Genomic DNA, 26,591 nt, shown 5'->3' with positions numbered 1-26,591 from the left:
ATATTGGAGGATTTAAGCTAAACTATAGAGAAGACAGGAAGAAATTTGAGGATAGGAATAGGACGAGAATGAAGGATTTGAGCCTAACTATAGTACTTGGTGTAAATTATATGGGAGGAGAGAGGTATTCAATGTTGACAAGATAATAACATAAATTCAATGCAAATGCTTTGACCAATACTTTTATACCTTCGTGTGCACTGAGCGCTGATTTGAATTATTGTTACATTTGCAGAGATAATAAAACCGTTTTATCAAAGCAGACCACAGGGGAGGGTTTTATCAATGGGTTTTATCTAGCAATTCATGGTCTGATATCTCTAGGCAGGTTGGATATTTGAACAAGAGGAAGGATGATACATATATCGCTCTCCGGGATACAGAGACAGGAGAATATATCATTAACGGAGGGTTTGTTGTATCCATGTTCACGAAGAGTGTTCAGGTATTATGGAGAAACCTTTTGAAGATTTTCAAGACTTTGATTTTCTTTTTCCAAAGGGCGGAACTTCTGTGTGTAGTAACGTTAATATTGATCTTTTTATCCAATGTTGGTCTTTTTTTTGAGGATAAATGCTTGATCCCTCAACTAAAGTTATCCCTGAAAGGAATGACCACCACGGGATATCGAAGAGGAATCAAGTTAAACCGTACATCTGCGTAAATTGAAGAGCAATGCTTGATCCCAAGATTCACAAATCAAAAGTTGCAACCTCAGGCTCAGTTTCTTTTTTCAATGGAATTCTTAAAAAATTTGTTAAACCGTATTCGCCACAAACTCTGATTTTCTTATCACTATATCTTAGTCGCAGACCGTTAATATTTCAAAAAATGAATTCTGTTAGATTAAATAATCTAAGTTTGAGATATACAAGTTTACAGCATCAGGTTGTAAAGATATAGGGACTACAAAATTTGAGATTGTGGCAAAAACTCAGTTCTTATCAAATGTTTACAAAAAAATGCTTGGTTCTCAATATAAAGCTTTCTTCTAGTACGGAGGATCTATGCTTGAATACTCCGGGTCTGATGTAGTAGAGGAGAGAATATTCTCCAGTAAAACCCTAAACAAAGATCTAGTAGTTGAGGTTCTTTCCGTCGGAAATGTTTATCCACCGCAGGCAATAATAATAATGATAATAATAATAATAATAATAATAAAGGTTGGAACAGAGGGTTACATTTGTTATTGAAATCATGTTTATGAACTACAGGGTGAAGAAGATAGTAAAGACTAAGTTTATCCACATGATACACAGATTTTTTTACAGATATAATTTGCATAACTATCTAAATAGATCTTGGTGACTTTTCTTTTAAACGATTTTTCAGATTTAGTTTCTTTCAGCTCTAATTCAATCGAATTCCATATTTTTNAGTGGTCATTTACAAGATTGATAGGAGGGAGCGGGTGGGGGTGGGGGGGTCTAAAAATCGTTCTCTAGGACGGACCCCAAATTCTTTTGTAAAACTTTTTTCACTATGATTAATTTTTCTAGGTCGTCAGAGTAGAGAATCAGTTTGCGTAGAGGATACTCCACAGAAAGGAAAGAAAAAAATGATTTTACGCAAACACGAATATGTTGCGTCAAAAAGCATGCTTAAAAAAGTTCCATTTAACCCTGCTTTTTACGCAATTTTTAGCAAAATGATTGCGTATTCAGGATTTGAGGCAAAAGTTGACGGGGGTTCCAGATACGGTATTCGCGCAATTAATGCACGCGAACTTTTGAGTTGCCCTCCCCCCTGGTGATCCTTATTTCTAATTATTGCTCTTATTAAGTAGGGCCTTATTTATTTGGTATTCTGTCTAAATTAAGTCTAAATTAAAAGATTTTCAAGTCGTCTCTTTATTCCAATGTTTCATGGGACACCCTGTATCATACAATTGGGTTTGTTTGTATTCAAACTTGAGCTACAGGCAGTAATAAGTAAACCAGCAAAAGAAATTTCAAGAGATACGCTACAGCTGTCTTAAATAAATAGAACAAAAAGGTTATAGATTCAGTTCACACTAAATACAAGTTTTCAAGCAGTAGTAGAATATCATGGATAAAGGAATAAATCTATATCAGTTTACAGATTCAGTTCACAATAAATACAAGTAGTTTTCAAGCAGTAGTAGAATATCATGATAAAGGAATATATCTATATCAGTTTATAAATTCAGTTCACACTAAATACAAGCAGTTTTCAAGCAGTAGTAGAATATCATGATAAAGGAATATATCTATATCAGTTTATAGATACAGTTCACACTAAATACAAGCAGTTTTCTAGCAGTAGTAGAATATCATGATAAAGGAATATATCTATATCAGTTTATAGATACAGTTCACACTAAATACAAGTTTTCAAGCAGTAGTAGTAGCATATTATGATAAAGGAATATATCTATATCAGTTTATAGATACAGTTCACACTAAATACAAGTTTTCAAGCAGTAGTAGAATATCATGAAAAAGGAATATATCTATATCAGTTTATAGATACAGTTCACACTAAATACAAGTTTTCAAGCAGTAGTAGAATATCATGATAAAGGAATATATCTATATCAGTTTATAGATTGAGATCACACTAAATACAAGTTTTCTAGCAGTAGCAGAATATCATATCAGAAAAATTTTGTTTTCAAAAAAAGTTTAATTTGTAGAATTAAAGCCTAGGTAACACGGAGTAGTTTATATTCCCCCCAGAAACGACAATACAATATTTTGAAAAAGAAGTTTTGATGGTTTCTAGCAAGATAAGAATTATACTGCCGCGTGGATTTAATGGCTCTGTCAATATTCCAGAAAGGTGTGACTTTCGATCACGATTTGTCCTATTAAACATATTTTTTAGCCTTTTTTCTTAAATACTTTTTTGCCAGCATATATGTTGTGAATGAAAAATATAAAACAAACAAATCCGTACGTTTTAAGATTGTTTAATTATAGACCAAAACGCGTATGATTTTAAATAGTAGAAACCGAATGCCTCTAACTCTGGTTAGTCCGGAACCCCTGTATCTTTGTTTGCACTGAAGATTTTGGACGCCATACAAACCAATTCAGTACTGTGCAATTAGTGCAATGCGTGTGCTGCGTTTTGCTTACTTTGTTATAAAGGAATTGCCACAAACTCTGATTTTCTAAATCTTATATGTTTGCAACCCAATGTCGTAGACCTTAAATAGTTCAAACTATGAATTCTGTTAGATTAATTAACCAAAGTTGGAAAAATCAAAAGTCTACACCATCAGGATGCAAAGATATAGGGATTAGAAAATTTGAGTTCGTGGCAAAGACTAATTTCTTTAGATTGGAGTTCCAGGTTTATCTTCCGTGGTTTCAAGTGTGTATTCATGATCAATGATCATGACTAAATTGAATTTTTTAACATTTGTTGAATTTGTTTCTGTCTTAATAGAAGGAAAAGAAGTAACTGAGGAGTACTGCACCTTTCTTCCCAAACCTGAACATAAAACTAAGGTAAAAGGAGGGGGAGAAGGCAGGCGGACATGATATGCAACTATTTTCCCTTCCATGCCAGATAACAGCCTTTTTGTCTTCCGGCAGCCGCGAGCCTCAACTGTTCGGTCTTCCATGTCACAATTTTTTTGTCTTTTTAAAAATCGCAATTTGAATGCTCTATTTTCACTATTAAGAAAAATGATGTGGTATGGAAGAACGAATATTTGTGGCTCAAGGGTCCCGTAAGACAAATAAGCTTATATGTGGCATGGAAGGGAAAAAGTTGTGGCGCATGGCCACCTGCCTTCTACCGCTAGTATAAAAAGACATTTATTGTGAATATAATATTTTGTTACCATGCCATGGTTTACAGCCCAGGACAAGTTTGGATGAATTTAAAGGACTGTTTATGGGCCTTAATGTCTTTAACATTCATTTTTAGAAGTCTTATCGTGAAAAAATCTGCAAGTAATAAACGAATATATCTTTATTTGTCTAATCTTACAAATGGTTGAACCAGAGTGCATTATTATAAGTTTCAAGTTAGACTTTAACTGAAATCTAAACATTTACAGTGAAAACCACAGTGGAATATGAAGACGACATTTTAGCAATATTATGCGTTTTTGACGTTGTTAAAAAGAAAATAGTTTAACCAAAAGCTTGAAAATTTACTAAGGACGTGAAATGGGTGTGTGTGCAGACTGCACAATTGAAATGTGTTTCTTGTTCATTGCAGGACTATTTAAAGTCATAACTAAAGGTTTAAAGTCGTCTTTCTATTCAACAGTTGTATTCTCTCTGTATAAAACCAACATGGGATAGAATGTCGCACTCCGTTCTGTTTAAACCAGAAAAAAAATAGTTCTCCTTAAGGTTTGCAATTCTCACTGTAGCCTGGAGTGGGATCGTGTTCAGACAGGGAACTGCTCAGCTTCCTGTGGACCTGGAGTAAGATCAGTTTCGTTTGTCTGTATCAAGGTTACTCCGGATCTAAAGAAGGTATGGAATTATGAAACTAAGTGAAGGATTGATTCTTTGCCACAAACTTAGATTTTTCAATCCCTAGTTATATCTTTTTAACCTAATGATATAACCCTTTGATTATTTGATCTAACAATATTCATAGTTTGAAATATCTGAGGTCTACAACATTGGGTTACAAAGATATAGGGATTTTAAAATCAGAGTTTGTTGCAAAGACTCAATTTCTTTGTTAGAAGATGTGTCAAATTCAGAGAAAAATTACGAGACTGGGAAATGACAAAAAAGATTTAAGGTTTTATGATATTTCTTTAAAGTATATTAAAATCTGCCGACGCAAATGAGAAGAAATTGTCGGCGTGATTGTAAGAATACAATAGGTTGAAACTTTTGTGTTGTGAAGTCCGGGATGAAGCCGATGTCCGCGTAAAAATCAGTTCTACAGATTTCCCGGAAAGTATGATTAAAATGAAAGGATCAACCACTTAGCCTCTAATTTAAAAGCTGTCAAAGTGGATATCAGGATAAAGCGTTGTTTTAACCTCTGCAGATTGTTTTTATCTATTCCAGGTTTCCGTGCTTGATAAGTACTGTGAGAAGGAGGTTGGTTCTCCTGGTACAGTTGAGAGCTGTGAAGGACCTTGTCAAGGGTTGAAGTGGAGATACGGAGCCTGGAGCTCCTGTAGTAAAACCTGCGGAGGAGGCTCTCAGCAGGGATAGATCAGTTTTACAACTCATAAACCGTCTTAAACATAAATTCTCTACATTCTCTTTTGTCAGGGAAGAGAAGGGGGGGGGGATCCCACTTCCTATTTTATAACTATTAAACTTTAATGTATGTTCCACATAAATACCTCATTGATACAACAAATATTGGGTATAGCTAAAAAAATACAAAATATTTGTACATGAATCTTAAGAAAAAAGATTCAAATATATTTTTGAAAGGATCAATAATTACTTAAATTCACTTTTTCACGAGGTTTAAAGCTGAATGAGAATGGTTACACATTTATTCCATTTAATTGCCTCTAGATTATAACAAATTCAGATCTCTTAAAATCGCCCAAAAATAGGTTTAGAAATTGGTTTGTGTTATGGTAATTATCTCAAGCACCATAAATATATTAATATATATATATTTAATTCGATTATCTCCATATAGACATAAGGAACAAGGTAAAGGAACTGAGTCTTTGCTTCAAAGTCATATTTTCTAATCCCTATATCTTAGCAACCCGTTGGCGTAAACCTTTGATATTTCAGACTTTGATAATTTGATCCATCAGAATTCATAGTTTGAAACATTAAAGGTCTACGACATTTTGTTGGAAAGCTATAAGGATTAAAAAATCAGAGTTTGTGGCAAAGACTCAATTCCTTTATGCGGATTTATTGGTGTGACTTTGTGATCTTGATAATTCTCTAGTTTTAATTTTACATCCAACAATATTAAACTTGCTTGGTTGCGAGAAAGTGTTTCAAAACTTTTTTTTGAAAGAAAAGCTTGTTAAAAAAAGTAAAACGTTCAAAATAACAATCTAATTTGAAATTTACCTTTAGAAACTTAAATTTTCTAATCCCTTTATCTTCACAACTTGATGAACTAAACCTTTGATATTTTAAACTTAGACTATTTGATTCAACAGAATTCACAGTTTGAAATATCAAAGGTCTACAACATCGGGGTGTACAGATATAGAGATTTAAAAGCAAGAGTTTGTTGCAAGAACTCAGTTCCTTACATAAGAGTTTAAACTGGTATACTAATCAGAGGATGGCCGTATGTGAGGACGGTACCTCCGGAGTAACACTTGCAGATACAAACTGCCAGGCCCTAGGTATCATATCTCTAGAAGAAATTCACGACACAATTTTTTAAAATTCCTACATCTGTGGAACCTGATTGTGTAAAAGTTTGATTCACAATTCGAAATACCAAAGGTTTACAAATTACAAAGATATTGGGAATAGCGATATTAAAGTACTTTTTACTGGAAAAGCAACGTGAAAAATTAATTTCAATCCAATAAAACTTTTATTTTTTTTAGAGAAAGTGACAACTCAACGTTGTGGAGAATCTGAATGTCCAAGGTGGGGTTAAAGTTACAGCTCTCACCTTTCTCTATCCTATTTTAAATACGTTCTTAAACCAGTTTTGGGCGAATTTTATCGTATTTTAGCTATTTAGCACAGACAAATTTTAAAATAATTCATTTAGATAAAAAAAACATTAAAACCTCTTCAATTGTTGATTTTACATTTGTTTACGTTACAAAAATTATTTAATAAATACATCATACATTTATTATACCATATCTTAGCAGGTCCAATCAAGTTATAAAGAGCTAATTGTGTGGCTTTATTAAAGCTTCAATAGGCTTGGCCACCAGTTGAGACGGGCGCGTTCGTTTTTTTTCAGTTTGCTCGTTCATCTATTTGTCAAAATCTTTTGGAGAATTCTTTTGTTCAGTAAAAAAAGTTTTTCAAGTTCGTTCGTTTTTTCTTTTTTTCTTTCGTTTTTAAAAAAAACGATCGTTTATCATTTCTCTGAATGATGTAAGAATTGTACGTCCATCGTTCACGAAAAATTTCGAGCGTTCTTAAAAATTTCGTTCGTTCACAAAATCGATATACATCTAGATACTTATCTAAGAGGCTCAAGGGTTGAAGGGACTGGGAGGGAATTAGAGGAATAACGTCCAACATTAAAAATATCTGGATTTAATATCTAATTTTTCTAATCTCCAGTTGGGAGACCGGAGACTGGAGTGTATGCAATGTAACCTGCGGGCGAGGGGTGAGACAGCGACCCTACTGGTGTCAGCTCAACCACGCTATTCAGCACCGTGAACTCTGTGATCAGTCCACTACACCCAGGCATAGAGAACCCTGTGATGTCCGTCCTTGTGCTGCCTGGTCTATGGGAGAATGGACGGCATGCTCAGCTAACTGTGGACAAGGTACAAGATACCATCCTATTTGATTGCAGATCCGGATCCAGCTGGATCCTGGATCCGTCCTGGATAAAATGAATCTGAATGACTACTTCTCAAAGTTTAACTAATTTCTTTTACCAAAAAAAAATTTCCAAAAAAAATTTTTCTAATTTTTAAGTAAGAAATTTGTATTCCTCAGGTGTTTTTGGTAAAACTTCGTCTGAGCAACTAAATAAAATTTTTCAGTTTTAATTGTATTTTTTTGGGGCCATTCATGCAGCAGAAACAGCGAAGGAAATATTAGAATACAACAATTTTTAAGATAAAAACAACCAGATCTTTACTCATTGTTGCTTTTACAAGGATGTAAATGATACCATTGTGAATCTGGCATGGTTTGATGGGGGGGGGGGCTTGAATTTTTGTTTACAAATAATGTTACCAGGAACTCGGCGAAGAACGGTTAGATGCCTGTCTGTAGAGAATAAGCATGAGTTAGATCCTGAGCTCTGTAACGACCAGGAGAAGCCGGCCAACCTATCCACGTGTGAGGATATTTCCTGTCAGGAGACTAGAGTTCAAATCTCCCAGGATATTAGCTTAGAAGACATTTCTGAAGAATTTACAAATGATATCGAACAGACTAGGTATTGATATAGATAAATCTTTAAAAGCAAAAGAAACTTAATACTCTGATAAAACTCTCCTGTAATGTCAAGATTTTAAATTCTGCTAGAATTCTAAAATCAAAGGTTGCATCAGATTGGAAAATTAGAGTTTGAGGTACGTGAGTAATAATTAGTTTCTTAACTTTTACGAAATGTTTCATTAAATTACGCATTACGTAAATGCAAATTATTTTATTACTAAAGAAAAATTGATTCACTAAAATATTTTAGGAGAAAATCTGTTTTACCGTCTCCAGAGTCGTCTCCTCAAAACAAACTCTCTTTTAACCGGAACAGGAAACTGCCCTTCAGGTAGCATTGTGGACCACGAGGTTTATAACTATAGGTTTTTCCCAAGGGCACCCATTCCATAGACTAATTCTCGTATGATCAAAGGGTTAGTTATCCAACTACAGGGTGTCCCACATCATGTTAGATCTACCATTGCTCTGAATTGGGATTAGAACGGCACAAGAGAAAGTTTTAAGAGATTGAATCAATCTTAAAATGCTACTAATCATTCGCATACAGTTATAAGCAAAGAGAATAGAATATATAGAGAGGAATTAAAAGAATCTCTCGGTATGAATTTTTTCAGTCCCTTTCAGCCTGAAAGGGAGTTCAAAGTGTACAAATCATGTAAATGTTCACAAATTATATGCAGTAGAGTACATTAATACAGTATGTTCCCTAGACTATTCCTTTCAATTTCGAATTTTTTAAACTGTTAAATAAACTTTATAATGAATTAGGTGAATAAAAAACATCATTTGATTTACGGTTATAACGGAAAATCATCGTTTGTAAAGTGGAAGGCATAGAGTCTATGTGAAGTGATCATTGGTCAATTATAAAACCAGCCTATTTCATAATTTGGTTTTCTTTTAACAATAATTTTAGATTTTCTATAAAATGATATTCCAGGGCCCAACAGGTTATAAAGCATAAATATGTTAAGTACACCTGCAGTATGGAAACAGTACAACAAAATGGCCGTTTTACACTTTTTTCTAGTAAATTCCTCTCTATATATTCTATTCTCTATGGTTATAAGGGTTTCTTTTGTTTTCTGTATTTATTTTGGCGAGTAATCTTGCAGATAATCTAATATGGTTTAATTACATCATTCATGGAGGGGGGGGGGGGGGGGTTGGGGCTAGGCATTTTGAAAAAGTCTTGATTATAAAATTCTGAAAGGATTTGAGTCTTTGCAACAAACTCGGATTTTCTAATTCCTATTCTTTGCGACCAAATGTCGTAGACCTTAGATATTTCAAACTATTAGTTTTGATGGATCAACTAATCTATGTTTGAAATATCAAAGGTTTGTAACATCAGGTTCCAATGATAAATGAATGAGAAATATTGAGTTTGTTGCAAAAACTCAATTCCTTTATCTCCCAATATTCTAATTGAAGAGAATCTGCCATCGTAAACCTGTAAAAACATTCTCGTAAAAACTTTTTATTTATTGGCCGACAAAAATAGGATGAATGTGGGAAAATATTTTGATATAACTTCACCTTCATTCTTCATTTTATAATAAATATATTGTTACAATTCAATCAGACAATGTTTAAACATTTTAACATTTTAGGATTTCTTAAAGAATTGAGTCTTTGTCACAAACTCAAATAGTTTTGCAACCTGATCGTGTAAACCTTTGATATTTCAAACTTATATTATTCGATTTTACAGAATTTTTAGTTTGAAATATTTAAACCTTTGATATTTCAAACTTAATTATTCGGTTTTACAGAATTTATAGTTTGAAATATCTAAGTTCTATGACATTAGTTTGTAAAGATATAGGAACAAATAAAACAGAGTTTGTGGCAAAAACTCAATTACGTTCCATCAAATAAGTTGAAAACTGTACTCTGCATGTGTACGTGTAAAATGCATTTATATATATATATATAACATGAAAAGTGCATTTTTCTGCATCATGTAATATTTCACTTTCAAACTTTAAATGATTCTAATCATTAATCTTCGATTATATAAGAAAATATAACCCCAAAAAAGTTCTTATCTTTAAATCTAAAAGTACAAGATTTGGCAGGGTTATTTATATATTCAATTCAAACCAGGGGGGGGGGCACACAGAGTAAACAAGGGGGGGCAAAGCTCTCTTACACCCCCCTAGTTACGGCCATGATTCAAACAACAGATATTAACCGTTTAAACTAGCATTTGGGTTTTCGTTGTTTAAGCGCAGTTCTGAAAGTTAAAGATAAAGATAATCCGAAGCGAAATAAAATAAAATCTGACTTATATCTATGTATGGTACATAAACATTACGACGTCATTCCTAAAGTAAAAAAATAAGACTAAAGTGCACAGCCAACGCCGGGTACTTGTGTTAATCAATTAATAATTGTTCTTGTTAAAGATGGAAGTTTGGGCAGTGGAGAGAATGCTCCGAACCCTGCGGAGGAGGAGAGCAAACCCGTCCTGTTGCCTGTTACGACAGGATCAATGGAGTACAGGAGAAGGTACGGAGATAAATATATAAACATCAGACCTTAAACTACTAGCAATGTATCCAGGTCAAGGGGGAAATATTAACCAAAAACTTTAAAAAACCTTTTTACTCTCAAAACTCAAATTTAAACTGTTAAAAAAAGAAAGATTATTGAAACTTCTTTAACTCGGAGTCTCTGACTCATAAAATGTTGCAAAAATATTAGCGAATAAAAGAAGAAAAATTATTTTAAATTCTTCTTTTGTTCGAAAGAATAGTAAATCTTAAGGTAACATTTATGACCTTGATCCGGCTCCGGATCTAAATGAAATGGATCATAAGCACTGCAAAATACGAAATTAAATTTTCAAATTATTGCGTTCATTCAAACTTTAATTTTAAGAATTAAGCTTTAAAAATATTCATAAAGGACTCTCATATGCATTTTTGCCAAGCATTCAGATACAATGAATACAGGCATGTTTACAAAAAAATGCAGTTAATAAATTACAATATCCCAAAATTCCTAAACTTCACTTAATTTCAAATTTACAAAACAAACATTTTGTAATGCTAAGATTTAATATTTATATTCATGTTTATATTATGATAAAGAATTTCATAAAAAACTTTTTTCCAATAGAAAGAAATGAATTAATGTTACAGCACTGACTGTTTAGAACGAGGAGAAGTGCAGTAGGTTCCGACGTAGACCAATTGATAAACAACCTTGTAATCATAAGAAGTGTCCGACAGGAGACTGGCTGACCGGAGCTTGGTCCGGCTGCTCTGTCACCTGCGGAAAGGTAGGGACTGCATAAGAGTAATATAACGACGATATCTTACATATTTTGATCAGATTAAGGCTTCAAGGATATCGTTGTAAATCGGACATTGCAAGGAGAGTCACTTGAAGTTACGCTAACTGTCCCTTTAAAGGGAAAGTTATTCAATTTTTATTATGATACACGGGACGAGCCATGATTGGAATTTTTATTCAATCCAGCACAGATAGAGAATTTTCAAAATCTTGATCGAAGGTTGAAATAAAAGTACCTCATATAAAGCACACGCTTTCAAGATTTGAACATCTGAAGGTGAAATTCGGTCATATTAATTGAAATTAAAATCTTTTAAAAAGGAATTGAGTCTCTGCTACAAACTCAAGTTTTCTAATCCCTATATCTTAGCAACCTGAGCTTGTAAACCTTTGATATTTCTTAACTTGTAAACTTAAATTATTTGTCTTAGGATGATTAATAGTTTGAAATATCTAAAGTATGTTACATTGGGTTGCAAATTTACAGGGATTAGAAAATTAGAGTTTGTGGCAACAACTCAAATCGGGGCATGTTTTGTATTTAAAAATGTTGATCAATTATGTCCCATATGTGAGAATGTGATCATGAATACATTTTTTGCGAGTGCGTAAATTATGTTTCGTTGTAGAAGTAGAAGGCGACGATTGAGTCTTGGGAATTAAATGAACTTTGAAACTTATCTTTAAATAATACATATTATAAGTTGTAATCTATGTTTGTACAGCGGCAGTTACTGGCCTGCGCCGGGCACTTCAGCTTGTATAAAATACAACAGCCCCCCCCCACCACCATTTCCTGCACTGGGTAAAATCAAGATGGAGCGACCCCTCTCGACAAATTATTTTTATTTTGGTTTATATTTGCTCAGGGAATAAGGCGGAGGAAGGTTAGCTGTGTGAGCCGTGAGGACGGAGTGCTACAAGGAGAAACTATCTGTCTGGAGAGAAAACCAGGGATGGAGGAGATCTGCGATCTCAGCCCTTGTCATCATTCTGTTCCTCAGGTAGAGAGAGCACTTGAAAGGGAGTGTTCACGGCAAATTATGAATGTAAATAGATGGTTCTATGTTGAGGGAAAGAGAGAGGGGGGTGGAAACATGAAAACAGATCTTAAGAAAAAGCAGAAGTAGATGGAAACTCGGAGAGGGGGCAATTGACGGGATACATCTTAAAATTAGTTTGTCTGCAAAATAGCTAGAAACGAACAACAAATATGTACTATTCTGTTTTGTCAACAATGAGCGAAGCTGAAAAGCCCATCCGTCTATATTTAAGCTAATAAAAATTCAGAATGTTAAAAAAGATGGTTCTACGTTGATATCTATCTTATGAATAAGAAAAGAGATTGTATAATACCAATGAGTGACCAGTGTGCAGTTTCTCCAGAGAAAAAGTGGATTTTCAGCTTCATATTTTTGGATGATGTAATTATTCCCCTTTACAGAAACATCAAATCGGAATTATTTTTTAACTTTGATCGCTCATTTTCCCACTTCGGTTACAAAATCCATCAATTCTTTTTTTTACCTTTCCATTTTTATTTTTTAGATTGCTCTCTCGTTGGATATCGTTAAATCCGCGACAATGGTTGGACCCGGAGAAGAGAAGATAAACCGAACCGAGGAGGAGAGGATGGATAAACCTGGAAGTTTCCACTGGAGAACTGGAGACTGGCAACTGGTAAGGGGGAATTGGAATATATTTGAAATTCAAATTGCAGTCAAAACTTTTCAAAACAAAACTGTGAAAGCAGAGCACAATGAAAATAAAATCTAAATTCTGAAAAGCTTAAAATTCGCCGTTTAAAACAAACAAGAATTTTTTTCCAAGAAAAAAACTTTTTTATACTATTATATTCTTTTGAAGTATAGTAAATAAAAAGAGGAATGCATCCCAGTCAAATTTGATTGATCTGTGAGACGAAAATTGTCGATCAATACCTAATTTGATTTGAATTAATCATTTTTTTTACAAACGCTTCATTTAATAATATGTTTTTATTGTTTTCATTAATTTAAAGTGTTCTGCGTCATGTGGTAGAGGAATACGACAAAGAGACGTCAGCTGTATTCAGTTTAACAATATAGAGGTGAATATTGATATAATATCTTTACAAAATATTGTTTTCATCTTACATTATCCAATCTTCATGTCACTTTAAATACATGGTTTAAGGTTCTATCTTGTTAAGGTTTCTGTAGATCAATGCAACCAGGAGAGGAAACCACAAGAAAGAGAAGAATGTAATTCTGAACCTTGTCCTCAGTGGAACTTTGGAGACTGGAGTCAGGTGAACAATATTCATCAGGGTAATTAACGGGACGTGAACCTTCATGCAAAGATGGCAATGCCCGATTTATAACAGTACCCTTGGAACCTTTATCTGATCAATAATGTGAAAGATGTCGTCATTTTCTGGGCTTCTAAGTGTTTAGTTCTGATAATTTTATATGTTTTCCTGCAGTGGAAATGCGCAAGTCACTTTAGTAGAGAACCCACAATTGAAAATAATCAGTTTTTAAAATAATAAACATTGATATCTAATTCATACTTGATCAAACAAAGCTTTAAAGGGAACCGTTGTAAATCTGGCATTGTCATCTTTGTATGCGGAGGGTCACTTGAAATTACGCTTATAATCCCTTTAACACTTTTTTAAACCCCAAACAACAAGAAAATCATTTTAGAAATATCTTACAATTTCTTTTTCAATATATTTTCGTAATTAAGGTTTGGCGTAGAATTAGTTAATTATCCAAAATTAATTTTATATATTTTGAAAATAAAAATCAAAATCAATTGATATTGTTGCGTTCAGTGTTCCGTCAAGTGCGGAGGAGGAGTTAGTCTCCGTCTTGTTAGATGTCAAGATCATTTGGGTCAGAACCTTCCTGNGAAACATAACCCTCCTGATCATCAGGTCAGATACAGAACCTTCCTTATCATCAGGTTAGATATAGAACCTCCCTGATCATCAGGTCAGGTACAGAACCTTCTTTATCATCAGGTTAGATACAGAACATTCCTGATCATCAGGTTAAATACAGAACCTTGCTGATCATCAGGTTAGATACAGAACCGTCTTTATCATCAGGTTAGATACAGAACCTTCTTGATCATCAGGTTAGATACATAACCCTCCTGATCATCAGGTCAGATACAGAACCTTCCTTATCATCAGGTTAGATATAGAACCTCCCTGATCATCAGGTCAGGTACAGAACCTTCTTTATCATCAGGTTAGATACAGAACATCCCTGATCATCAGGTTAAATACAGAACCTTCCTGATCATCAGTTAGATTCAGAACCTTCCTGATCATCAGTTAGATTCAGAACCTTCCTGATCTTCAGGTAAAAATTACATGAACATTCTTCTTTTAAACCTTAATATTCTTCTTAAACTAGTGCGAACTGGAGAATCGGCCAAATGACCGGCGGAGCTGCCAGCTTCAGTCCTGTACCTGGAAACAGAGAAGATCTCATGCATGGAAAGTTGGGAAATGGTCTCAGGTAAAAACTAAAACCAAAAATTGTTTTTAAAAAAAGATAAAAAACTTGTTAAATTAATGAAATAAGTTTGTTATTGTATTAACAAATGTTTTGAAGTGCTCCAAGACGTGTGAGAGAGGTGAGAGAAGAAGAGAAGTTGTATGTTTTGACCTGAGCAGCCAAACTGAGGTCACGGATAAACATTGTCTGTCTAGACCTAAACCAAAGTACAAGAAGGCCTGCAACAAGATTCCCTGCCCTTTCAAGTGGATAGCTGGAGACTGGTCACAGGTTAGTCGTATTCCAACCTACCACTTTTCAACTACTTAAAGTCGGCTTCCACTAGAAAAATATCAAGCACTTTAGGTCGTCTTCTATCTTGGTACTTCTCAGATATCTTAATAGGTCTTCTAGACAATTCTAGTATATATTCTATGTTCTATACTGTTGAATTCTTGGTCTTCTTCCTTCCTGGTTGTTCTCTTACACTTTAGTCGTCTTCCATTCTGGTACTTTTCAATAACGTTTGTCGTCTTCAATCCTGATAGTCCTAAACCAATATTTTATTGCTTTACAGCTTCTTTTGCTTCTTCTGTATAAATAAAGTCCAATATTCCCTTGCTGTTTTTGGGATAAATAAAGTCCCATATTCTCCTCCTGCTCCTGAGATAAATAAAGTCCCATATTCTATTATAGCACGACTCACATTGTTTTATAAAAATGTGTAATAATGTGTCACCAAAGTTATTTCACCAAAGGAATTGAGCCTTTGCAACAAACTAGCTGATTCTATAAACCCTATATTTTTTCAACCCAATGTTATAGACCATGAGATATTTCAATCAAAGTTTGAAATATAATTTTTTTGAGGGAGAGGGAGTCTTATATTTTTATAATTTTTAATAGTTTAACACACTTTGCATGCATCTAGTTAGTTAAAATATTTAAATATATCCAGTGCAGTCATACATGCGGGAGAGGAGTGCAAACTCGCCGGGTCTCATGTCATAGGGTCAACACGTTTTCCTGGGTTGACCCGGACGAGACCCCACACGGGTGCAACTCCTCCTCTCGTCCGGACGATCTGAGGTCATGTATGGTGGTTCCCTGCTCGTCTATGATACGCTGGGAGACTGGAGATTGGGGCGAGGTAAAACATCATCTTGAAGAGAATGCAAATATTATTTTAATCTTAGATAGTGAGAAGATATTTTTTAGACAAATAGATTGAAGTCTTAGGACTAGTTATGTATCCTTCTATATCTGTCTGCAAATCCAATTAACACAATGACATGAAAAATCTCAAAGTAATAATGAAAAATAAAGTAATTGTAATTTAAGTAGAACACATTAAATTTTCTAATGTCTAAGTGTCAACACGAAACTAAGATATTTCTGGACACATTTGGAGTCTGGTAAAAAATCAATATCATTTGAGTGCTATTGGAGATCCCAATGATCATTTTTTTACCCGAGACCCCAGATTTTCATTGGGGACCCTTCACTTTTCATCGGATACCCTATACTTTTCAACAGAGACCCCAAACTTTCATTGGAGACCCTCTTCATCTTTTCCCCTTTTTCAAATTTTTCGTTTTGAATTTTCATTGGAGACTCCCAGGTTCTCATTGGAGACCACAAAGTTATCGTTTTTAAACAAAAATTTTCATCGATAAAAAAACTAATTCTTTAACTCAGATCTGTACTTTAGCATACCTGGAGTAAACCTTGACCTAAAAATACATGTACTTTAGTGTACTTAAAGTAAAACTAGTCCAGAATAAAAACCATGTACTCTAGTGTATCTGCAGTAAACCTTGTCCTGAAGAAAACATATTCTCTAGTGTACCTGAAGATTAGTCATAATAAGATCTGAACTCTAGTGTACCTGAAACCTGAAGTATAACTAGTCCTGAAAAAAAAACATGTTCTCTAGTGTACCTTGAGTAAACCTAGTCCTGAATAAAAACATATGTACTCAAGTGTTCTTGTAGTAAAACTAGTCCTGAAAAATACCATGTGTTCTCTAGTGTACCTGGAGTAAACCTAGTCCTGAAAAAACATGTACTCTATAGGGTAACTGGAGTAAACCTAGTCCTAAAAAAACCATGTCCTCTATAGTGTACTTGGAGTAAACCTAGTCCTAAAAAAACCATGTACTCTATAGTGTACCTGGAGTAAACCTAGTCCTGAAAAAAACCATGTACTCTATAGTGTACCTGGAGCAAGTGTGGAAAGTCCGGGAAGAAGAGAAGGAAGGTTTTCTGCCAAACAAATGAAGGAGAAAGAATAAGAAATAAGATGTGCAAGTAAGTTGGATAAACTAAAAGGGACTGTAAGCCTAATTTTAAGTTATTCTCCAGGCAAAGATGGCAATGCCTGATTTACGTTAGTACTTTTAAAACCTTTGTCTGATCAAGTATTAAGTTGATATCAATGTATAAAATGTTGAAAACTGGTAATTTTCAGTTGTGTTGAGGTTTCTCTACAAAAGTGACTTGCGCATTTCTACTACAAAAAGACGTATATGAATTATCAGAACCAAATACTTTTAAATCCAGAAAAACGACAATATCTTCCACATTTTTGATCACTTACGCTTACAATCCCAATAAAAATTTGTACATGGTCACAATTGTTTAAATCTTAAGTTAAAAAAATTGAATAAATAAAAATCTATTTTTAGGAAAAATTTGTCTCTCCAGTTTAAGCCTAAGAAGACACAAAGATGTCCCAAAAACCAATGTAAGCAATTTTTCATATTTATTTCTTTAATTGATAACATTATGCTGCTTTTTCTCTAAGATTGCAATTGTTCATATTCTATTACTGATTTAGCATTATCGAGCTAATATTACAATTGCTATAATCATTTGTTTCTCTACACACAGTTATTTTTACTTTTTTGATAGATTTTTAGTTTTCCAAATATGTTTAACTTGTCCTGGGTTGGGAGACTAACAATTGATAATTATTCCATGATAAAGTTTTCACGACAAAAATACTCTCTAGTCAGAATTTTAATAAATATCGTTAAATCATACCTATAAGATTGTTCGTTGTTTATGGTTGGTTTTTAATTTTAAAAAATAAAACTTCCAAAATTTGAAAACTGTATATTGTGTTAAAGTTTGCTTTTAAAGAAAATGAAGGAAAACATAACAAATTTTCTCTCAGAGTTGAAATTTGGCATATTTTAAACAAACGTGAACTTAGTATTGATAATAATTGTACTAATATATTACAATAATTTGAATTAGGTGGATATCAGAGTTGTCTTGATGTCAAACAGAAACTAATGGTAATAATTCTCAAATAAAACAAACTAATTCTTAACAAAAAGGAGGTTCAATGTTCATGCCCATAGTAATATACCCAACGAACTTTTAAAACACTTTTGAATGGCAAGGAGTCATTACATGATAAATATCTTTATATTTGAATTTTTTAATTCTCATTCAAATATGCAAGTAAACTCTGTAAAGACTCTATTAGTAATTATAAAACTTTTTAAAGGAGCTAAATTTTTGCCACAAATTCTGATTTTCTAATCTCTATATCTTTGTAACCTAATGTCGTAGACCTTAGATATTTCAAACTATTAATACTTAAAGATAAAATAATCTAAGTTTGAAATATCAAAGGTTTGCACTATCAGGTTGCAAAGATATTGGGATCAGAAGATTTGAGTTTGTGGCAAAAACTCAATTCCTTTGCAATTGATTAAAAACTTTAAAATGTTCTTAGACGACAGTAGATGGAGAGTATTTGATCCTTCTGGGTGGCAAAAATATTTCCATTTACTGCCACAAGATGTCAACCTCTATGCCGAAGGAATACCTCAGCCTGCCTTCAGGAGAGAAGGAGAACTACTCTGAGGTTTATGGTCGGAGATTAATCATTCCAAACTCCTGTCCAAATAATGGATCTAGATTCAAGTAGGATTTATTCTAAGTCTTAACCCTACGATGGCCGGGGGGTCTGAATCTTTGTTTAGCCTGGGGGGGGCGTCCCACGCCCACGCCCCTAGAAAAAAATGCCTTAAAGATAGGTATGAGGTTGAAATGCATGTTCATAGTCCATTTTTTCAAGGCCAGCTCATTGAAAAAAATTAGACCGATAACTTTAATAGTTTGAGTGCTAGGGTAGGGATGAAAAAATGCCAAAAAAATATTGTGTTATGTTTAAAACAAAGTTCAACGCATGTTTCGACAGACATTTTTCAAGGGTTTTAAAAAAATATTGTTTTTGGATCTGTAGCTTTAGTCACAAAAAAGTTATTGGCTATTTTAATTTTTTAACACTTTTTACTGCCCTAAACCCTGGACATTAAATTTTTCTTTTTAAATCCCTTAAATTTTTATTCATTAAAATTCACAAAAATTTACAGTGACCGTGTCAAAATTGAGAGTGCTAGGACAACAAAACTACAGGGGGAGGGGCGCCAAACGCCCCCTCAGCCTGTTTAGGGTTAAAGATTGTAAATTTGACTTTAAGTTACAAAGTTGCCTGATTCACAATGATACCCTTTATGATACCCTTTAAACATTTCTCTGGACAACAATGATGAATATACCGTTGGGATTTGTGAATCTGAAATTAGCTTACTTGAAATATGACAGTATTGACAATATTACTTTTACCATTAAAAATAATGGTTTGGTTTGGAAAATTTTATTTGTTTTGATAAAATTTAAAAAATATTAATAGTTAAACTCTATCTTTTACAAAATGTTGATTCAGTTAAAAAATGGCAATTTAGGCTAGGTTCTGCTATACAGGGTGTCCCACGAAACATGACAGTTGGTGAATAGTTTAAAATGTCTTCTAGCTATCTTCCATAGTTTGTTTGATACCAAGGAAAATAATAAAAAAATATTTCGTAGCAACCATATTATAGTAAAATGGATTTCAAAATCAAATATATTTGGATAACAGATTTTAAAAACTAAATAAACTGCAAAAAGTCTTTAACATCTAATACAGTAAATGGAAGAAGACATTCAAAACTATTCACCAACTGACAGGTTTCGTGGGACTAGGTGTATGAGAATTGTAAAAATGAATAAATGTTTGATACAATATTTTTTTTTTTTTCAGTGATTGTGACTGCGTAAAGGATGAATCTCGTGAAGGATTGACAATGTGGAGTAAAATCAGTATAAACGTCACCTCGCTCTCTATTAACTGTAAGTTTAAACTATAGGGCCCTGTAGTTGCCCACAAGGGATGAGATTTTAATCGCGATTTAAAACTCTTCAAAGTCAACTACAGTGGTAGGCGATTATATCAATACAATGAAGATGACTGTTTTATTTAAGTTTTAATTGTTAACAAGCTTTTTTTCGAATTACAGTTTACACAAGTAGTCAAGAGAAGCTTTTTAAATCGACACCTTCTCTAGACTTACCCATGCTGTTAAAAACCTGAATTTGAATCGATAGTCGTCTTCATTGTATTGATATAATGGTCTACCACTGCATCTAAAGAATAATTTTGGACTTTTCTCTAAAATACAGTCTTAAACCTATTTACAAGATGATTTAACAAAGATGTTAAAAAGTTACTAGGAGGATAGAACCGAAAAAGTAGGAAAAAGGGTGATAAATTCTGTACAGTCATCTTTCATGTCTCCTCCTTTCAGGGTAACCCTATAGGATACCTGTTAAATTTTCATCATATCATAGGAAATAGGATCTAAGTGTTTTCCGACCCAGGGGCGCAACTAGAACTTTTGTCAGGGGGGGGGGATTATTCAAGATGCTTATTTAAGGGGTTAATTTCGAAAAAACGGAATTTTTTCAGTCGTTGAAAGCAGATTTTCTCAGTGTACAATGCAAATTGATTTTTTAATACTCTATGACTTGTTCTTGGGTTTCTTTTAAAATTTATATTTCCAACAGCTGTAAAATGAACGATATGAGTTAATTCTTTGAATGTGTCCACGAAGCGCAAAAAAATTCCGTTCTTCTAGTGTCTTATTTTCCCCATTTTATTCTTATATCTTTTTATGTGTTTCTTAGCGTCAGCTAGTCCCTCTGGCTTATTCATATTCACTCTGTTTTTTTTTTCATTCATCCACTAGCCCTTTTTGTCCACTTATAGACCCTTTAATGATGGTTTGTGTTGTCTGAAGTGAGTAGTTCCTGCAAGTATTTTGTGACTATCTTTCGTCCGTCCATAATCCGTAAATAATCTTTCTGTAGTCCCTCTACTCTTGTTTCCCAGTCAGGGGGATAAACCCCTTTACTTCTCTTAAAGCCTACAAAATTCCTGTTAGGCCGAGATGGTCAGTTTTCTGTACCCTTAAATGATTTGTAGAACCCATGAGAAGTAATATGTGTATATATACAGTTATTTTGAGAGAGAGGATCAATTAAGTATGAAAGACTTTCTTCAAATTTAAAAAGAGAAAATGGCAGGAAATTATATAAGAAATGTTGCGTTCATCTAAAAAACTTTCAAAAAAATAACATTTTTTCAAATTCTTTTTAGCTCATGATTTCACATTCTCTCGGCAAGTTCAAGGGGAACATGTTCCATATGGAGAAGCCGGAGATTGTTACAGTGCAGCAAATTGTCCGCAGGTATTTACTGGGGGGGGAGGGAGAAGCTGGAGATTGTTACAGTGCGACAAACTGTCCACAGGTAAAGATTGGAGGCGGGATCGTATAGGTCGTCTTTGACCTTTGATAATATTTGCGGCCAATCTAATTTTACATTCAATGAACACCAAATAGATTATCAAGTACAATAGGTGGCAACAGAGAAATTAACCAATTATACACGACGTCACAAGTGTCAAATATAACAAAGGAAACGAAATTTTCTCACATTAGTTGACATGTTTTTCAAGATTAAATAAAAAAGTGTGAAAACAGAAACCAAATAAGACATTAAATTGCACCTTTTTCACAGTAAGATAAGCTCTAATTAATCTAAAATTATCACTATTATTAATAATTTTGTCGGACACAAAAAATAAGTTGACACTTATGATGTAAGAATACAGCTGTACTGAGAGTGTACAAATACTGCGTTGCCATCTATTTTACTTAACAATCTATTTGATGAACACGAGTTCTCTATAAATCTAATTTGATATGAAGCGCCCATAAATTGAAGGTCGAGAAGCAGTCAAGAGGATTGAACCCATTCTATTACCAAACCAAAAATGTAGAAGAGCAATAGTGTGTCAAAGGACAAAGACTATCTTCCAAACAAATATTTTTGTTTATTTTTTTGAGACTCTTAAATTTAAAGGGAGTTGAACTGAGACTGCAGTATTGTGGAGAAATTTTTAAAGATTCATTTGAGACATGTTTTTATGTTTTTATGTTTTTATGGTGTATAATTTCTGAGTTTGAGCGCAAGGTCGACGTTCAAAATCATCCATTTGGTTGGTTACGTTTTAAGAATTGGTTTAAAATTATTAAATAACGACGACAATAAATTAATTATTTATTTTTCATCATTATATTGAATTATTCATGAATTTGTTCGCAGATTTCTTCAAATTCTTCAAATGTCGTCTTTTCAATAAAAATTGCAGGAAATCTACAGTATGTTTGTGAACAAGGAGACATCACAGAAACCAAGACTGAATAAGATTACTTGTTTTCGATGATAACAGTTAATTTTTATTTTCTCAACCTGTTCCTAAACAACTAATTAGTTTACTGTAGAATTTTTACTACATTAATTTCGTCGTCGTTATTGAATAACTTTTGAAAAATCGATTATCAAAATCAACCCCGAAAAATGAACAATATTTAAGGATTTTTAAGATTGAATTTGCGTTCTAGCTGAACAAATATGCACCGTAAAAACGACTCAAATGGTTCCTAAAAAAATATTCAAAAAGCAAGCAGAGTCAAATTCTTTTAGAGAACCTCTAAAGTCGAAAAGCCTTGAATGTTTAAAACAGTACCACACGATGCCTTTCCTTACCCTAATAATATATTTAGGGTTCCCCTGTACTACTATGTTTTCCAATGTGAAGTATTTAACCAAAGAGAATAGAATATATAATAGAGTGGACTTTAGACAATCCCTCGGTATCAATTTTGTCAGTCCCATTCAGCCTGAAAGGGAGCTCAAAGTGTACAAATCATGTAAATGTTCACAAATTATATAAAGTAGAGTACATTAATACAGTATGTTCCCTAGACTATCCATTTCAATTTCGAATTTTTAAAAGCTTAATAAACTTTATAATTTGAATTAGGCGAATAAAAAACATCATTTGATTTATAGTTAAAACGGAAAATCATCGTTTATAAAGTGAGAGGCATAGAATCTATGTGAAATTATCATTGGTCAATAATGAAACCAGCCTATTTCATAATTTCGTTTTCTTTTGATATTAATTTTAGATTTTCTATAAAATGATGTTCCAGGGCCCAAAAGGTTATTTAGCGCAAATATGTGAAGTACATCTGCAGTATGGAAACAGTACAACAAAATGGCCGCTTTACACTTTTTTCTAGTAAATTCCACTCTAATATATATTCTATTCTCTTTGATTAAAACCATTTTCACCAGGGTAAGTTCAGCATTAACCTGAGTGGAACTGGTCTCCGAGTATCCCCGTTCACTGGGTGGGTTGGAGTAGGGAACAGGCCCTCCATCTGGCTCCAAAGAGTTCAGGTGAAAATCAGTTTTTTATTTAAATGTTCACGTTAAACTTTAAAACTTTGAAACTGAGATTATGTAAATATAACTTTATTCTTTTCTTTAAGGGGAAGAAATGTATTTCGGATTAATATAATTTAAAAAAAAAATTAGGTTTAAATTACTCCAACAACCCCCCACCCACAATGTTCCCAATCGCACCAAATGATATACTTAAAAGTATATTGCAAGACCCATAAAATTATGGAAAAGTCGGACGACTGTTGGACTGAAGTTATGGTTTTGCTTTACTAAACTATGAATTTGTTTTTCTATTCATTCAGTTCTCTTTTGTTTTGATTTTTAATTCTAGAAATTCTAAAATTCTTCTAGAATTAAAAAGAGATCTTTTAAGCTTTTAATTAAGTTTTTCTATGTCACGTTTTCATGAATTTAATCTTGATTAATTTATTTCATAAAATACTTTTGTTTCGAACAGTATTCATTTTTTTCAAATTCTATTAAAGAAATGCAAATTCTTTTAGGATAATCAGATGATTTACGGGAAGTGTGGAGGATATTGTGGAACCTGTGTTCCGGAGCATCATATTGGTCTTAAACTAGATCTACTCCCAACCTAGATTAGATCTACTCCCAACCTAAACTAGATCTTCTCCCAACCTAACCTTGATCTTCTCCCAAACTAACCTTGATCTACTCCCAACCTAAACTATATCTACTCCCAACCTAAACTAGATATACTCCCAACCTAGACTAAATCTACTCCCAACCTAGACTAGATCTACTCCATACCTAGACTAGATCTACTCCCAACCTAAACTAGATCTTCTCCCAACCTAACCTTAATCTTCTCCCAAACTAACCTTGATCTACTCCCAACCTAAACTATATCTACTCCCAACCTAAACTAGATCTACTTCCAAACTAGACTGGATCTACTCCCAACCTAAACTAGATCTACTCCCAAGCTAGACTAGATCTACTCCCAACCTAAACTAGATCTACTCCCAACCTAGACTAGATCTACTCCCAACCTAGACTAGATCTACTCCCAACCTAGACTAGATCTACTCCCAACCTAGACTAGATCTACTCCAAACCTAGACTAGATCTAGTCCCAAGCTAGACTAGATCTACTCCCAACCTAAACTAGATCTACTCCCAACCTAAACTATATCTACTCCCAACCTAAACTAAATACACTCCCAACCTAAACTAGAACTACTCCCAACCCAAACTAAATCTACTTCTAAACTAGACTAAATCTACTCCCAACCTAAACTAGATCTACTCCCAACCTAACCTTGATCTACTCCCAACCCAAACTAGATCTTCTCCCAACCTAGACTAGATCTACTCCCAACCAAACCTTGATCTACTCCCAATATAAACTAGATCTACTCCCAATCCAAGTATTAGACTATGTTTAAATGATGTAGGAAAATGAAGAATTTTAAGCAAAATTTTATGTGCTGGTTAAAAATGCTTTTCTACGTAGTCTTGACTCTTAAACCTTTAACTGCAGTGCAGTAACACTAATATTAAGTTGTTGGGACGAATGTCTATGTTTGGGACGAATCTCCGGGTATAAAACCTACAGGAGTATCAGAGTTAAACCCGTTAAACTGTTCTGATCTCAACCTTTTCTCTACAATTATAGATCTAAATAATGTAAACCCAGTATTCTCTTTATAGTTAAATTAAACTAAACCAACTAAGATAAAAAACTGCCATTAAACTAATGTATGAATTTATTTATGTACATGTCCCGAAGTCCCAAAAAACATGAGAATTTAGTGAAGGTTTCTTTGCTTTAACCCAGGAGACTTGTTCGCGGGCAAGCCATACCTAATGCCTATTGTCAAGTGGTCATTTAACTTTCATTATATTTACGCAACTCCATTTCTACCGTTTTTTTATTATAAACTTTTACTTTTTAGATACAGTCCTAACCAGCAAGACCCGGAATTAATTGACAATTAAACAGATGAATTTACCTTTGTCTTTGATCTTTGAAATAGTTTACAGCATTCATTTGTCAATCTAATCTTACAAATATGATTACTGAAACGAGAAAATAGCCCCGGTCATGCCATTTCCAAAATGTGTTCTGCCTTTTTTGTGAGTTTAAAATTACCAGAGATATAAAGAATTTTGGTTAGATTTCATTTTTTTTGTTAAAACGAAAATTTTCTAATTTTGAATCATTCATATCTCCTGTGATATTGAACGCACAAAAAAAGCAAACAACATTTTGGAAGTTACAGACCTAGGGCTTTTTCATGATTATCGTTTATTAAATAAATGCTGTTTCAAAGATCAAAATCTATTGTAAAGTCTTCTGATTAATTGCCGATTCCGGGTCTTTCAGATTCTTCTAATTAGGACTGTATAATTGTTTATCAATAGCTTTTACCTGAACTAATGTAATATCAAATTAAAACAACTGATATTAAAACAATTTTCTGTTCATTGACGGAGAACTTCGATTTGTATTCAATGTACAGATTATAATAATTGTTAAGATGTAAATATGTTATTTTTACTATTGTACTGAATTTACCTGAATAGTTGTACATATGAATGCTGTACAGTACATTAATCTTGTACAGTTTACAAATGATGCTGCCAGTTTTATAAAGATCTCCCTGAACTAATACAATAGGGCTGCATTGTTTTCCAAAAATTGTATTGTATGTGTTTTAACTTTTAATAATTGTGTTCGAATTTCGCAAAATAAAGAATATTTCTAATTCTGTTTTCATGGTGTCAGACTAGCTATGTACTTTCAGTTGGTCTATTTTTTGCCTATATTTTCTTACAAGGTCAAAAGGCATATTGTAAGAGTAGCAAATTTATTATTTAAACATTTTCTTTTCTTTTAGTATTTCAAACGACCCAAAAACGATGTTAAAACAATACAAAAACGATGCAAAATCGATGCAAAATCGATGCAAAAACGATGCTAAAACGATGCAAAAACAAACATCTTGTAACTGTTTTTTTTTGGATGGTTTATCAAAATTTTTGTTGAAGATATAAAGATATTGCAAAGTTTATTAAAAGTAAACTTTAACATAACAAAGTTTTGAAATCTTGGAAGTTCTTTTGAAAACGATCCAAACTGATT

General features: G+C 33.3%; 1 protein-coding gene across 1 annotated transcript; it reads left to right on the top strand.

The window, feature by feature from the left end:
- The first annotated feature begins 1,648 nt into the window (after window positions 1-1,648).
- Window positions 1,649-26,208, top strand: LOC111710991 (A disintegrin and metalloproteinase with thrombospondin motifs 9). Its single transcript, XM_023485206.1, has 28 exons — window positions 1,649-1,700; window positions 3,415-3,476; window positions 4,335-4,460; window positions 5,013-5,156; window positions 6,217-6,283; window positions 6,494-6,536; window positions 7,194-7,405; window positions 7,827-8,028; window positions 8,281-8,361; window positions 10,445-10,547; window positions 11,197-11,322; window positions 12,206-12,340; window positions 12,885-13,016; window positions 13,357-13,425; window positions 13,528-13,626; window positions 14,155-14,256; window positions 14,349-14,372; window positions 14,744-14,848; window positions 14,945-15,118; window positions 15,786-15,977; window positions 17,042-17,136; window positions 17,514-17,572; window positions 18,088-18,128; window positions 18,575-18,765; window positions 19,928-20,016; window positions 21,323-21,414; window positions 23,372-23,476; window positions 23,986-26,208. The coding sequence occupies exons 1-28, from the start codon at window positions 1,649-1,651 to the stop codon at window positions 24,079-24,081; spliced, it is 3,018 nt and encodes a 1,005-aa protein (XP_023340974.1). The 3' UTR covers window positions 24,082-26,208.
- The last annotated feature ends 383 nt before the right edge of the window (window positions 26,209-26,591 follow it).

Source organism: Eurytemora carolleeae, unplaced genomic scaffold (genome assembly GCF_000591075.1).
Source record: "Eurytemora carolleeae unplaced genomic scaffold, Eaff_2.0 scaffold32, whole genome shotgun sequence".
In the NCBI taxonomy this organism is placed as follows: domain Eukaryota; kingdom Metazoa; phylum Arthropoda; class Copepoda; order Calanoida; family Temoridae; genus Eurytemora; species Eurytemora carolleeae.
This window is presented reverse-complemented; position numbering and strand designations above follow the sequence as displayed.